The sequence below is a fragment of the Dendroctonus ponderosae genome, unplaced genomic scaffold, assembly GCF_020466585.1.
Source record: "Dendroctonus ponderosae isolate FM_Combo_2020 unplaced genomic scaffold, Dpon_F_20191213v2 Dpon_F_20191213_4, whole genome shotgun sequence".
Classification (NCBI taxonomy): domain Eukaryota; kingdom Metazoa; phylum Arthropoda; class Insecta; order Coleoptera; family Curculionidae; genus Dendroctonus; species Dendroctonus ponderosae.
Genome location: NW_026018611.1, coordinates 8,692,521 through 8,709,157, shown reverse-complemented (window position 1 = coordinate 8,709,157; position 16,637 = coordinate 8,692,521). Strand labels below are relative to the sequence as shown.

Here is a 16,637-nt window from a genome sequence, read left to right as displayed (position 1 = left end):
AAGTGTATTAGTCTTTCCGAAATTTTTGTCATGTTTGTGCGTTCGTATAGTAGTTGGTTGGAAGGGTTGTGCAGTGGGTTTTGGGGGTGTCTTATCCGTGTTATTAGTCTTAGTGCAATTTGTTCTGTTGTATGTACGTATCGTTTTGTCCTTTCTGTTCCGTTGGCCATGAGTATATATCCGTAGTCTAAGAGGGGTCTGCAGATCGCTTTGTATATTTTTGTCGCGGTATTTGTACTAATTCCTTCGTCTTTGTATGTTAGCGGTCGAAAGTGTTTCGATCTTGTCGTGTCGATGTTGTCGATCTGTTTCGTGTGTGTTTAGTGAATTTGAGTTTGTGGTCGATTGTGATCCCAAGGTACCTTACGTCGTTTTTCGGTTGTGTCGGTTGGCCGTCTGCAGTTATTGTAGGGGAGTGAAAGTAAAATTGAATACAAAAATGTAAATTTGAACTTTGCAGTTAACAGCAGATGCTACAAGTTTAAATGGCTGTTTTCAGTCAGTGTGATAACGGCTACTTTCAAAAGTAAAGTTGGAAAACCATTCGTTGCTGAGCAGCCTGCATAGCTTTAAAATTTAATAAAACTATTCAACTTTCTGTACTGTGGATGGCTGAAAATAATAATTTCCAAATGGTAAAATAATGGAGTTGCTCCACTTCACAAAATATTATTCATAAGTGTATAATATTATATACATATATAATCTAATTTTAGTTTTCATCGAAGCTGAAGTTTGTGAATTTCTGTGGAAATAAATCCAATAGCAACTAGTAATAAATAAATGTTTTGCTGACGAGTTTACACTCAGCTGAAGTTTGGCGTAAAAAGCGGTACTTCCAGTTTAAAATAAATAGTTTTTAAATTAGAACTGTCAAGCGAAACAGCGATTTTCCCAAATGGAATTGCTAGCTACAGTGGAATTGTTCGGATAATGGTTTTTAATTAATTTTCTCTTTTCACTCTATGACATTCGCACAGTGGACCGTTACACGTTTTCCAATGCTGATCAGCAACTTCCTAATTAACCAATTAGCAGTAAATTCTTGTCAATCATTTCAATCAGGCAGATATATATATATATACGTTTCAAAGAAGCATCTGTTGGCAGGCTCTGTTTAAAGCGCATCGGGAGCCCGCAAATGTTGAAGGATTTAAGTATTTAGCCATATATTTGCCGATGTAACCAAAGTTTATATCACATCACACAGTGTTGACTGAACTAACTATACCTATTTGTAGAATCATTTCATTTCCTAAAGCGGTTATAACTCAAACATGGAAATGAAACATTAACTATTCAATTCAAGCTTTATTTGCATTTAATATCATAAACTTTAATTAGCAAATACATTTTAGGGACTGCTTGAATGTTAGCAGGCTGTGTGGTGTTTTGCGAATGGTACTGTTTTCATAGTTAATAAGTCTGATATTGCTATATTTGTCTACGGCTATAAAATCAAATTATTAATTTGCCAGTTTGATTAATGTTGTTGTAGACGTTTTTAATCTCTCAGACCAATCATGGCTATAAAATTAGTTGCTCCAGGACAACTTACATTAAGCAAAACGCGAAGACAAATTTTCCAGCAATTTATATTTCGGTGTGCATCTGGTCCGTTATACAGCACATTTAGGCAATTGGGATCTCGCCGAATTCACGAAATATTATATTTCCTGAAGCTCCTTCGCGCTTAGAAACGCGTATTTTGCATATTTAATTGCCAGAAATATAAGTTCTAAATGAGTTTTGCGAGTTTCACAGTAAAATTACCGGGTCTTACGACATGCATAAAGATGGACCATGCAATGGGAAAATTGTAAGTTAGCGGCAATTCTTGCTGCAGATCTGAATTATTGAAAATACGTATTTATCCATTCAGCATGTGAATAGCGCTAGAAGAGTTTGTTCTCATAAGATTTCAAGTATGAAGATTTTCTAAAGCCAGCATTATTGAAATCAAAATTACTAATACATTTATTTTCACTTTATTATATTTCGAGCCAAACGTTTCAGTCGAATTTGCGTCCCGCTGTACCTATTCAAGAAAAATACGAACAAATAAGCGCCAAAAGATTTCGTTGTAAGGTCTTATATTGCTATATTTGAGTATTGCAGATATAGAAAATTGTAAATTTTGGCAAGTCGGAAGCTATTCACAATCTCTATTAAGTTTTAGTAGCTAATATATTTTCAATAATAAAGACATCGAAACCATTAAAATTTACAGAAGCTATTGCGGTGAGAGTATCTTCAGCTGAGCTTCCAAGTTACAAACTGAGTTAGAAAAGGGTAGAAAATTATTAATAACACACTGAAAATATTTTGCTCGCATTTTGCTATATGCCTGGAAAATTCAAGATTTTAGACTTAAATGATGTGATGTTCCTGTGTGTAAATGTTAGTACAAATTGAGGTTTAAGGCACAAAAACCCCCTAAAATTCCACAGGGAGATTCATTATTAAGTTCATAGGTTTTCAAGCTGTCGACGAAGATTTCTCAGTACTTCATTAAGCATTGAACGGCAGTTTTATTCTCTCCATCTAAATAACTAAAGTTGTTTGCTAAAAGTGGCAATTATTGCCACTTTATCAGGTAAGAAATGAATTAAAGTGAAAAGGTTTTTGGCGGATTTTAGAATAAAGTTCCGAGTTACAAAACCAGTTATTTCTAATAAAAGCAATGTGATTGTTTGCTAACAAATTGAGTTGAAATGTGACTTACACTAAATATAAAAACGTTCGTTCAGAACCCTATCTTTCATACAATTATATTTAATTTAATATGCTTTAAAAAAATACTAACTTTTAGCAGTTTGGGTGTAAACATATAATGAATAAATGTAACCCTGTGTGTTACTTTAAACAAACACAAACACTAAGAAACTTATGTTCTGTATATTCCATTAATCCCGAGGTGTATCAATATTTCTCCAGAGCGAAAAGTAACAAGTCTTCAGAATGGAACGGGAGGTCACTCGAGATATCATAAATATAATTCCAATAGTTTCCTTATGCATGCAAATATATGCTAAGGATTTTGGCTGCAAATTCCAAATTGCAGTTTCGTTAGCACCGTCGTCAATATTGCCTCGTTTACTAATTACAAGAGGCCGTTATTGGAAAATTAGATCTAGGCACTAAATGGCAATCAGGAAGCTAAATTCATTGTGCTCAACAATGTAGGTTGCCTCTCCTTTTGAGTCCTAATTTTGACTCTGAATCTATTACTAAAAGATTGATTTGATCCTGTTTTGATGAGCATCTTAAAAGGGTCGAACTGATCATTAATAAATTTGTTTTAATTTTAACAACTCGTACAATTTTAATTAATCTTTCAGGCTTTGGAAACTGTTACGAGACTTGCGTATATTGGAGAAGCGTTTAGTAAAAGAGGAAAAGCACTTTAAAATAGTTTTAAAACTGCTGCTATGTTTATAATCAATCCGTTATTAATTGGAAGCTGATAAAATGTATAAGTAACAAAAGGTTAATTTACTGATACCATTAGGCTGAAAACAGATTCAATTTCACTGCAATTCCAAAATATTTAACAGATTCAAAATGCAAACGCTTTGATGCTCTTCGTATTACTTTTCAAGCTAATTCTTCTCACTAAAGGCAATTGCTAAAAGCGTAAAATTATTGCAAATGAAAAAACCGGCAATTAAACTGATTAGTGGATAATTTGAAGTAAAGCTAAATATCAATAAAAGGCTACATCAAACGGGACCTTAAAAAGCTGAAAATTTCGCTCGGTTTTCAGCGTCCAATATTTCGGATTGCTCACTAGTAGTCCGAAAATGGCATCCTTTCAGGTCGTTTACTGCATTTTCATTGAATTGAATTGCTGCCATGAAATTTCCACTAATCTGGAAACGTCGACGAGTATAAACGCCAAAGGTAACTATCAGTAATAAATCACAACTGTGGCGGCTGCCCAAAAGGGCCAGTATCTTCCTAATGGTTTTCCCAATATTGAACGTAGCACTAAAACGCCAAGAAACACTATTTTGCGTGGCACAAATGACCGGGTCTTAGAATAATTTTACTTCGTTCTATGTTATCAATATTACAGATAAGAGAGCAGCCCTTTCGATGTGTTAAGTAAAGGTTTAATGGGCCAGGAGCTTATACGTGTCCTAAGTTCAAAGGATTTTGCTTGAAGCAAAGACAATTTTAAATATTTCAAGTTGCCAATACAGTATTAAATATATCGAGCTTGATACAGACTTTCTGAAATACCCGAATAGACAATTTTCGGGTTCATTTAGGTGTTTCAAAATGTTCTTAAGATATAGGTATGTCTTAGTTACTAATGATCCATATTTCATAAGGGTGAAACAGAGATTTGAATTCAGGTGTCATCTTCAAGAATGTTTAAAGTTAAAAAAAGACTAAATGGGAAATGGTATTAAATAAGCATCAGAAATGTTCTATAACGCTAGCCCAAAAGCCGACAATAGAACCCACACGGATGCCTTATTAATATATGTAATTATTTTTGATAAACCTAGTTAGGTCTACAGTTTTTCGATGGCCCTGTACAGTAAGCCGTATTTCGACGCAAAAACTGCATCCAGCTTTCTACCCCTAAAAACTCTTTCCCGTAATAAATCATAAGGTTCGGGAGATTTTATTACGCCTTGTTTTTGTTTCGACATTTTTTCCGGATGTATCAGTCACGAATGAAAAGACATCTATCTAACGAAATGCCAATCATTTCTCTATCTCACAGTCTCTGGAGTCGAAAAATTTTGCCTCCATCGCGAAATCCTCCCTGATTTATATTATCGATAGAAGCTCGGCTTTTTGCCTATGATATCCAGTCGCCAAGGAATTAAGTGACATCTGTGGCTGACACTTTTCAGGCAATTAATTTCAGCAACTACAACTACACCACCATATAGAATTTCCTTGAATCAAAATTGCAAATACTTAGTTTTTGTATAGTAATTTTATTATTTTTCTTGCTAAAGCTGCGATTTACTTTTTCGCAGATTTTCATTAAGTCTACCTATGAAATTTTGTATTGATAGTAAGATCAAGAAGATGCTTGAAGCATCCTGAATTTTTTGCTGAATTATTCTATTTGAAGCGTCTCGAATGCTTCAACTTTAGTAGACATTTTCTATGAAATTCTCGATAGGAATTTATTCAATTATCGGTAATATGAAATAAACCATTTCAATTTTCCGACTTGTCACACGATCGCAACGTATTAAGCAACTGAAATAAAACTCCACTACTGAATTTTCCATTTTCGGTTCAACTACGCTTGAAGGACCGACGCTTTTAAGCCATTTTACATAATAACGAAATTCTGATATATGATGTTTCCGATGCTGATGGTTTTTGAGCGCATAATGAAGTTGGCTGGAAAACGCTTTAACATTTAAATATTAATTTGCGCTAATGTGGAACCAGAAATTACTTAGCTACTTTGGTGCGCCGAATGAGATTTATCAGGATGCATGAGTAATGAGGGTGGGATTTATAAATTTATTTAGAAAAAAGTATTTTGAATTTTCCGAATTTCACATTTAATGAATACCAGGTTGACAGTATAGTTTTGTTATTTTCATGTTACAAATAGTAAGTGACCTTTTTCTAGCTTATAGTAAAACACATGCCTCAAAACACAAACGTAATTAAAAAATCACAGGGAACAACACCTTGTTCGTACAAAAGTATTTTAGAAAGTGAAAAACTAGGAAAACAACATCACAAGCCCCTTAACGAGAATACAAGAATATACAAATTTTTCGGTGTATTTTTAAACTGCCGTATAATTTTACATCAAGTAAGGAGATTGCATAAATAAGTATTAATTTTACCCGGCTGCCATATAGCCAATTATTTATCAATTTTATTTTCAAATTAATGATTTCGAGATTCACTAGTTAATTGTCTACTATGTACTGTCTACTGTGTCTACTACTATATGGGTTTTGCAGGTTTAGAATCTTAAAATTAATTTAAATTAAGTAACAATCTACTTAATCATTTATTCTTCGCGCTTCTACCTAACTAATATTGAATTTACAACTATCTATCTATCAACATTTAAAATCAACAAAGTTTTATTAGAACTATTTGCAATATTTATTTACTTTCACGGTTTTTTGTTCAACTATTTCACTCAAGTTTATTTTTTCCTTTGTGAAAAGTTTAATTTTGATAAATAATTACCATTATTAATCTTCCACCTGAAATGCTATTTTCAATTGGCAATGTAAAATAAGTTTTGTTTTTAAGTTTAATCTAAAAAAAATTTCATTGTTCTTAAACGAAGTTGTATAACAAAACAACCCAAATAATGACAAAAATGGCACCAACACGATTTAGAGAATATTTCAAAGTGTTTCTGAACATTTATTTTTATAAAAAAAATTCTATATATTTTCAACAACTATTATTTGCTCTAAAAATCCAAATAAATTCGAAAAACAAGGATCATTTGAAATAAAAGTATCTGATAGAATCCCAAATTTATTTCCATTGAATGCTTTAATATCAAGCGGCAATTTACAAGCATTCATCACATTGAAAGTTAATTAACTTTTGATATTATCATTCGTTTTAATTCTGTCTCCCTGGCAGAGTCAAAGAGCCCTGATAACAATGCAAACACTAAAACATTCCATTTGTATCCAAATTAATGGTTTTCCTTCGAGGATTATTTGACGAAGCTTATTTTCATTTTCTAAAGCTCACTCCATCCGAAAAGTATATTTTTATCAATCTGGTTCATCTCTCGAGTCGCTTAAGCTAAAAAACGTGTTCGCCTTCATTGTGTTTACTTTAGCTTTATATCTGGTATTATACTCGACACAAAATTACTTGTTGGAATACATACAGCATTCGCGATTCTGTTTCTCAGATGATTATAGTATAAGAAAAGTCGCAATGTTTTCTTGGCTTAAACGGTTTTTGACCCATGCATTGCCTGAATGGTTGAAAGGAAATTGAATAGAATAGTCTTAGATCGCAGCTCGAATATAATGTTTTTCTTATTAGCTTCACTAAGAAAAACACAAATGCTTCGATACTGTGGAATTGAGAAGGAATTTGCTTCCAGGATATTTTTATCCAATCTGAGACACAAATCGTTGAAATTGAAAGATCTGTAAGTCCTTCTGAGCCGAAGTTAAGAAGGAATTATTTGCAGAGCATGATTGAACTCTGTTATGTATTTAGTAAATATGTCCGATTACCATCTCTGGATTTTAGCCGATTTTAACAATTGTCCATAATAAATTTGACGATTATAACAAATCGTAATATGGTTTCCTAACAATTTTTTAACATATTGCATGCAACTTCATTTTATACTGGCAAAAGTAGAACTAAAGAGATTTTTGAAATCCCGTAAATTATAAAGGATTATTCCGGCATGATTAAATTATTGAAGGCACAGTATCTAATAATGTAAATATTTTTGCAGTAGATCGAACTTTGTACCAGCATGAATGTGGGCTTGTAATTCGATAGTAATATAATGTGTTGGAAAATTTTGTACTTAGTTCCGAAAGATTCAATCTACCGCTGAGGGTATTGGAGTGAATTAAAAAACATATATGCTTTTGAACGACTTTGATTATCTTACTTTTTTTTCGCATCGGCTGGAATAATGACTCAGCATTATCACTACTTTCGTTCGATAAAAAATCAGAACTTTGGACCAAAATGTTTATTGAATATACATATTTAGATTTTCTGTCGCCACTTTCTACTATAATTGGTTTATCTGTATTTATACCCACTTCAGTATATAGAATTTGTAAAATTGTTAAATATACAGATGAAAACTGAAAAACATGATTTGTTTGCTCCAATTGATTAAACTAGACACGAAAATCGTCTCATTTATTTCAATTAGAGCAATGTTAATGAGATATAAGTATAATTAAGTGCATAGACTGAGAATGGAAGCCTTGCTTCAGGTTGTTACTTGAACACGGGATACTATCCTGTTGATTATATTATATATTTTGGTCATTTTTTGTATTTATTGCTTCTTCCTTACTTCCTTATTTCAAATCGGTATGTAGTTGTATGAACTCACTTGACAGGTAGCATTTATTCCCAAAATGGATCTTTCCAAATGCTTAATTTAACGAGTTTATTGAATGTTTTTAAAACCTAACCTGGGGCTGAGAAACAAAATATTTTATAGGTTTCGGCAATGAGTTTAATTCCACATAATGTGGAGATTTTAAGAGTTTCGCTATTTCGACAATAACGGGAGATTAATATAATCTCATGGTGGTCAGAATTATGTAATTTTAGGTATCTACTTCTCTAGCAGCGTTATTTTGAGATTTGATGTTGCGAAAGTTAATTGCATAATTTCAATGACTTTAAGGACATTATAATTATGTGTAACTTTAATAGTCAGCTACAACTCTCTGTAACCATGTGATTGTGTGCTTCATAATGTTTCTCAAAGAGGCTGTTATGTCATTCAACACATACCTCTGTGTCTAAAATATTTGTCTTTTATAACTTCTACCAGAAGTTTTTCTTGCATTTTTGGCAGGTGTTTCTAAAGGCGAAAGATGTGAAAAAAAATTCTATAGCTTCATCACTATCTTCCGTATATAGTGACCAGTGCAGAAACTCTTAAATGCAGGCGTACTTCATGCTTACACCTCAAAAAGACACTTGATTATCATATGTCGTTGAACAATGTTAAGTCCACGGGAACTTCTCACTTTACTGACTTATTCATCCGTTTTTTTTTCAATGTCACCGATTTTACATAGATATTAACAGTCCCGAACTGGCAATGTTTGCAGAAGTATCAAATAGGTAAGTATGTTTCCTAATTGTCGATTTGAATTATTTAGTTTTGCTAATATATTAAGTTTTGCAAATGGAAACTGCCAAAGATCATCTGCAAAGTAAATATTATGCTTTCAGCGATAGATTACCCATTGATTATGAATAAGTTGCCTTAATGTCTGATAGGTTTTCATGGTAGAGATAAACTATATCCAGCTATCGGTTTTTATTTAAAATAAATCCCTAGCGAAAACCTGATATTTCGCACAGCTGAGAACCTTTCTAGACGAAAAATATACTCCTTGAATATGCACTACACTCTTTTTGGCGTTTTAAATTTATTTCGTTATCAAACGTGTAAATTGCTTTTCTTTGTATAGCGACAAGGAGGCGCGAGTAGTTGTACCAGACCTGCAATTTCCTTTCTCGCCCTTTTTGGCCCGCTAACACAATGCTTTCTCCAAGGCGCTCTCTATCTTCTTAAATGCGTTTACTGTTAAAGTGGAGTGCTCTATGGTAAATAGTTTTTTTCGCTCTCTCTAAGAATTTAATAAAGCCTCTTCCTTCAGTTCTAGTTTTATTGTTCAAAAATCGCTAGATATCCAGGCTGAGATTACGAGGAATTGGTTTTGATATCAAGATGGAACTATGGGCAAACTTAGTTGAACTTTTAAGCTTAATTACGGGCGAATTGACCTATCAGTGATTTACATAAAATATTCTCAAGTTAAGTTTGAGAACTAATATCCATAATCACTGTTAAGTTTCAGCAAATTATCAACCATTAAGATCGTCATTTACCACAAGTTTGAAATTCGTCTGTTGACACTTTTGAATTCGCTTGCAATAAAAATATGTCTATTAAGTTTCGTTTTGTTTAATATACGCATTTTAATTCGAACAATCTTTTGAAACTATCTCAAAAGAAATTGAAAATTTGTGACTTTTACACAACAGATTATTGTTATATTGGTCATTGCTTGTGATGCTCTTAGTTGTTTGCCTACGCTCACTGTGTGTCACATTTGAAAATAAAGCAAGTCCGTTTTTCCAAAAAAGTTCGTTCACATCCATTATTCTGAAATGGTTTATGTATTTACTGTATTTGTGATCAATCAGACTGTTGATCTATTCCGAAAATATCTTCCATTCTTGAAGGACTTTTAAAGGTTTTTCCAAAGCCTATCAATAAGAGCCAATACAGTTCTCTAAGTGACTGGCTCGAAGCGTATCCCTCGTTCGACGCCCTTATAATACGGCGACTTTTTCAACTAAATGTTTTTGCTATGTAGAGCTGAAAGGATGAAATAAAAAGATTCCAGTGACCCTGCACGGTCAAATAAACCCTGTTTATTTTACATAAGATGGAGAACCGGTCATGCGTGTAATCTCGGCGGCACGGCATAGCGGTTCATTTTCCGGAAGAACGAACACCTGCTACCTGCTGGTTCAGAAATTCCTGTTGCAGACTGGATAAAGAAAACGCCTCGCTTTTGAGGAATTTCCAGTTCTACATTGACCGATGTCTGGTCTTGAATTTATGTTTGTGCAGTGCGGAATTTGCGGCAGTCGAAGACAAAAGCGCTACTTTGGAAATTTCGGATAAAAGATATGCTAGCAAGTAGGTCAGACTTTGTGCCAGCGAACGCTTCACGAGAAATTATCCAGAAGGAGCTTATTGAGCGGTGAATATTTGACGCAAAAGGAAAATCTCGTTTTTGATGTTGCCATAAAGGGCAACTGTCGCGACAGTTACTGGCACCGAATAAAAATTACCGATGATCTTCAAAACACCTTTTAGTCCAGAATTGTACAAGTTTGAAGAACTAATAAAATTATACATTTGAGGCTGAAACATGCTTCACTCTTAATTATGGCTAGTTTGGAAAGAAAGTGGTTTCAACATAAAAACATGTTGCTTAAAATTTAGCTCACATCAATGAGATCGATTTCCTGTCACAGCTGCTTATTTTGTCTTCTTGATTTCTGTTGTAATCTCAATTGCTAAAATAGAAATGTTCAAAGTTATTTTCTGTAAATTAAGTTGTTTGGAATATGAAAGCAACGACGCGAGTGAAATTTTGAACGGGAAGTGAAGCAAAACGTGGGCCCATAAAAAATTTCATCCATTTGTGTTTCATCCAAGCTATTTTGTTTGCCATTTTGATAGAGAAACTCGTGTTTTTATCGAGAAATTATTGACTGTTGTTCATATCAAAATTTCAGTAAAATAGAACATGAAACAACAAAACAAAGTCCTCAACCGCTTTATTACCAAGCTGTAGGGCAAGGTTCAGAAATGTGCTGAATCACCGATAAAGTGTAATTGCTACTTTATCGCTTTTTTATTTTTTGCTCATGCTCTAGACATTTCCTCGAAATTTTAATTCAGAATCTGCAGCAAAACTACTCAAATATTTTCGTGGGTTACACTTATTCCTTCGGCTGAAACCGAATCTTTTGACTTTATTTTCGTTTTGTGTTTTTATCTATACCTAGCTGGATTGCTTAAGAATTGTTATTGCTTATATTTTTAGCTAGGATCAGTGGAACTTTTTGATTATTTTAGCTCGTGGTATTATTATAATCAAAAGGCATAATTTTAAATACCTGACTAATAATTTACAATTTTCGAATAAATGATTTGTGTAGTGCGGAGAAATTTTATCGTCGAGTTCGTTAAGCATTCGTATAAGGCACAATGAATTCAACTTCAGCCGACTTTTCTTCGTGATTGTATGTGCTTTTTCTCAGTGCCGCTACAAACAAGTTCAAAGGAACGGACAAGAACCCTTTTTTCTGAAGTCTTCTTCAGGCTCCTTCTGTCTTAAATGTTAATGTAAGTAGCACTTACTTTGCATTTTCTTTCTGGCCCTGTAATTTACGTTTCTCAATTGAGTCTAACCACATGGACTTCTATTTAAGAGGTAGGTATTTCTGATAATAACTTACCTTTTTTTCGCCAAAACATAAAAATTTGCACATTATCCGCTATTTTGTTCGTTATTGTCTTGTCATCTAAATGTATAATTTTCTAATGCAGAGTGGCACAAGATCGCATTAACATTCAAATACGTTGTCAAAAAATCGATAGAGTCTGATGTATAGGAAATGAGAGTGGCGTAAAAAATTGGCGAGTTAAATACAGATGAAGAAATATAATTAATTATAAAGGATGGGAGCTAATTGAAGCTATTCATAAATTAATTCGAAACACCTCATCAGTCACATGGTCAAATCGACACACTGCAGTCTCAATCACCGATGCTATTAGCAAACAGTGGCATGTTTGATTTCCTCAATATTCAGCAAGTTGGCATATACCTACCTGCTGATTGACACAGTTGAACTGTTTTGTCCCCAGCCGAATAATCCACATGGATGTTTGTGCATTAGTTTGCTAAAATATGGCTAACTGCCTATAAAATTTAAATATATTTTAAATATTAGCGCGTTATCGAGCTGGCTGTTAATAGCCATAGTTATGGGATGAATTTGCGGGAATAGAAATGAAGAACCATCTCCATGTTTCCATAAATTCTAAAATCAAATTAAAGTTCGACATCATTTATGGATTAAAATATGGTGTAATTATTTTCTGTTTAACTGCTGGGTACTTTCAAAATTTGAAAACTAATGTATTCCTCTAACGTCTTCTTAACTAATTTGAGTTTTGTATGTATGTATAACAAGACAGAATTATAAATGTACGACTAAGAAGAGAAAAAAATTGTCCGAAGTTGCTGGGGAATAAATCTGTATTCCGAAATCAAGAACTTTGACTATACACTAATTCCGCTCTCACAAGCGTTTGGAAAATGGAAATCTTCCCTGATTTGTCTATTGCTTTTCCAAAAATATCATAGCAAATAAGCTTAATAGTGACATACTTTTGAAAATTGATTTGTATTCTTAAATTAATAAATAGTTAATTTTGATTTCAATTTTAAACGCAATAATAAATTTGTATCTACATATATGTTTAGTTCAAATATCTGGTTGATGCAGTGTTCACAATTTGTGCAACACCCAACTTTATAAAGATATTTTTCTTTCAACAGTATTAGCAATAATAAGCACATTTTGTGAACATAATGTTAGCTGCATTACCTACTTGAAATTAATGAACCATTCTAAAAGCTTTAACAAATATGAAACCATAACGCAAAAGACAATATTTCTACAATGCGACATTTAGTATTCTCGTGGTGGAATAACTAATTTATTTTTTTGTTGAACCTAAAAAAACAATTTGTTTAGTTACAAATTACTGCCATTAGGAATCAATTGCATGTACTATAGCTGGTTATTCCAAAATTAATTCCTGATCAGAAAATCTCCGATTCTCAGTACAACAATAATGTAGCAGAAAGCAAAATTGAATCTCATATCTGTTTAATATTTCTTGTGTTGCATAATGTTCAAAGTTTACATTTAATTAATAATTTCTTTACCAAAAATTTGCTTTTTAATTTTTCACGGACTATTATTCAATTGCATCTCGGACTTTTAATTTTCGTTTGTTGGCACATGAGTAGAATGTGCTGATGAATGAATTCCAATGAATACGTTGGCGGCGAGAGCGTTTCATACCCCAATGAAATAGTGCCCAATATGAAAAGCAATCTGGAATATTTGGCTAGGCTTAAGGGCTAGTAAAATATGCAACGCCTTTATGAATTTCCCATATTCTCTTAAATGCGAAACGATAGTATAGCTGTAATCCCGAGCCGGCTACATGCTTGCTTAGAACATTTCGAATGCAAATTAATTTTCTGCAAAGTTGGTATTTATAAACCGTTGCGTCCCCAAAGTGTCCGGTAGGGGTCCAGTCTTGGAACTTTATAACACTACCACTCTAAGGTCCTATTAAATGACATTCTGGATGTTAGGCTGCAACTATTTATGGAAGTTCTAATGGCTTACAGCTCATTCGACACCAACTTACTCGCATAAATGTCCCGCTTGGTTTGTCAGGTGGTTTATAACGTCTTGATACAATCAAGAGATATATCAGAAGTTTAATAATTTGATTTGAAATGCTTGGTAAATTGTACACTATGACTTGCGTGATTTAAGCTGGTACATAAGAGTTGGAAAAATCTACAGTTTATTTGCCGTATGAAGTAATAATATTGTTTGGAATTTTTTGGGTCATTTAATGAAAATGTAGTGTCAGAACAAACAAATTTTTGATAATCAGCCCTACCCTGCCCTTATGTCAGCTGCATCACGTTATATTGTATCTGATGAGGGGAGTGGTCAGTCGACGTGGTCAAACCACACTCTTTCTGAAGCGTAATATGAAGTATCAAATAATCTCTAACAATATTTGCAAGTCAATTATGTTTTTCATTAAAAAGAACAAAAACGAAATACTGATTTTAGTCCCTGTTTACATATAATCAAAGTTAATCCGCGTCGGAACATATATCGCTATTCCAACATGGGACGCAACAAAGCGGTTTTATAACTGATACACCTTGTTTCTTTCAATCAAAATCTCGTCACGCGTGGGAAACGCTTCTCAAATGCGAATAATTTTTTATGTTAAATAAATATGTATTATTTATCAAAACAACATACATATCAATATGAATTTTATTATTGATTCAACACGAAAACCACCTTTTGCGAACAACACAGTCGCATGTATTTTAGTGAAATTATTCAAATCAGGTTTGCGCTAGAGAATGCTCAAAAGAGATATCAAATAAATATTTCAAATCCAATATGGAAGTATAGTAACAATAATTAATTTTGTAAATCCAGAGCTATGCGGGACTAATAAGCGATCGCTCATTAATGAAATGCCTGAAATTTCAATGAAAGATCAAACTCCCCATTCAATTCATATCGCTTTGAAATGAAATCACTGGATTTGGCAATAAGTCGAGATTGGATTCCACAGTGAGCTTACTTAGGAAGTATTTGATTTTGCTGTCAAATATGCGGCTGAAATAAGGGATGATACAAAATATTGTTCACTATTCATTCTCGGAGTTTCGCTAGTATTCAGTTGTTAAGTATAGAATTCATTAGGGTGCACCAATTAAACCTACATATGAAAATGAAGACCTCCGAAATTAAGCCCGAATTTGGATTGATTCCGATTATTCATTCAGGCTAAAGCTTCTGACTCTTTGCAGGCGTAACACCCTCCATCTCCAACAGATATTTACCGTTTTACATATTTTGTTGCTATTTTACTGCCTTTTTATTCTTTAATGCACAAACCGTACTCGCCCTTGACGATGTTTTATACTTTGAAGAACTCGCAATGAAGGTGCCAATAATTTTATTTCAAACGATTTTTTTATGATGTCAGCTTCGGCAGTAGCAGTCATTTCTTTCAATGAATGACTAAATGAGAAATATTCAATTGTTTCCAAACAGTGATACTAATCGTCTCTGAAACTGTTGAAAATATACTTATTTACTTGTTTACCATACTTGGAATGTGGTCCCACATTGTCCTTAACGATTTATAGGCATTTTCGGTGGCAATAATGGCAAATGGTCCAATAAAGTACACATGCGAACAACAAGCGATAAAAAATAGGAGCTTTTAGCCAGATAAGCTCTCGAACAATGATTATAATATATCGACTCGTTAGGCAAGTCCTTTCGCTAATAGGAATATATTAACTAGAGCTATGAGGGTAAGAAAGCGGCGATTCATATACTATTTGATCAATAATTAGTGATGTTTGGTTTACGGAAATCTTTACTATGAGCAAACGTATAAATAGAATCCGTTTACGCCTTAAACTGGGCCAACTTGCACATTGTTTGTGATTAGTTTTTTGGCAGCTTTTTTGCTGCTACTCGTCTATACGTCGATCTCAAATTCACATTTTTAAAACATTCAATAATGTGGAGATGACAAATTTATTTGAAAAAATTAAACTCAAGAATTTTAGTCGCTTTTATTCTGAAATGTAATACTTGTGTTACACACAAACCCGTTTTTAGAACTTTATATTTTTTTCAGAATGAATGTAGAATATCCTACCGAAGCCGGACAGGCCATCCTAAAAATAGAAGATGTGCATGTAGACGACGAAGCTGTTTACAAGTGTGAGATAACCTACATCGAAGTTAAGGAGAGCTGCCACGAAGTCGTGCAAATCGTGAATCTAACAACTTTAGGTAAGTTTTTGATCAAACTGAATTTGTGCAGAGTTTAAATTCTGAAATTAATTAAAGTGAGTAAAGGAAATGGTGTTTACAGAAAGCATCTGCACATGCAGACATTGGATAAAACATTAAAATACTTGATTATATTAAGAATTTGTATATATTTTCCATACATTACCAGAGTGACGAAACTTTCTGCAACTACCTTTGCCAGCAACTAATAGAACTACATTCAATAATTAAATATTCATCTAAACCGTAATTAAATTGAATTTTGCATTAAGGCTTATTTAGATGTAATAAGTTTCGGAAATTTAATTAATGAAATGCGGAAACTCGATGTATTGCGGCAAGAAAACACAAAATCTTCGAAATACAAAGTTAAAGGGAATTCGTTGAACGAGTTTCTGTTTATCAGCAAAATACAGTATTTTTGAGGGAGGCAATCAGATAATATAACATTTCGTTTGCAGGTTTGTGAATTAATTAAAGAAAAAGGATGGTTTCCTTTGAAGCGAAAAGCAAACTTTAGGGAGCAATTAATTCACTCAATAACAGTAAAAGCAATGTAAATATGAATATTTTGAAATTGTTGCCAATTTTGATACAGAATAATCAAAAACATATATGAAATCTTGCTCTGGAAAAAGAACAATTGATGTTTGAAAAGTGGCGTCAAAATGTTAAAACTGAAAATAGTAACAATTTTG

The 16,637-nt window shown here is 33.2% G+C and overlaps 1 protein-coding gene across 6 annotated transcripts in view; it reads left to right on the top strand.

Annotated features, from left to right (window-relative positions):
- Nucleotides 1-16,637, top strand: part of LOC109533087 (hemicentin-1) — a 168,044-nt gene that overhangs the window by 16,634 nt on the left and 134,773 nt on the right. For all 6 annotated transcript variants that reach the window (XR_007281415.1, XR_007281414.1, XR_007281416.1 and 3 more), the window contains exon 3: nucleotides 15,782-15,939. Coding sequence is in view for 3 of the 6 variants with exons in the window: in XM_048666102.1 (XP_048522059.1) it covers nucleotides 15,782-15,939 (158 nt within the window). In the remaining 3 variants the exon portion in view is untranslated. The remainder of the gene's footprint in view (nucleotides 1-15,781; nucleotides 15,940-16,637) is intronic.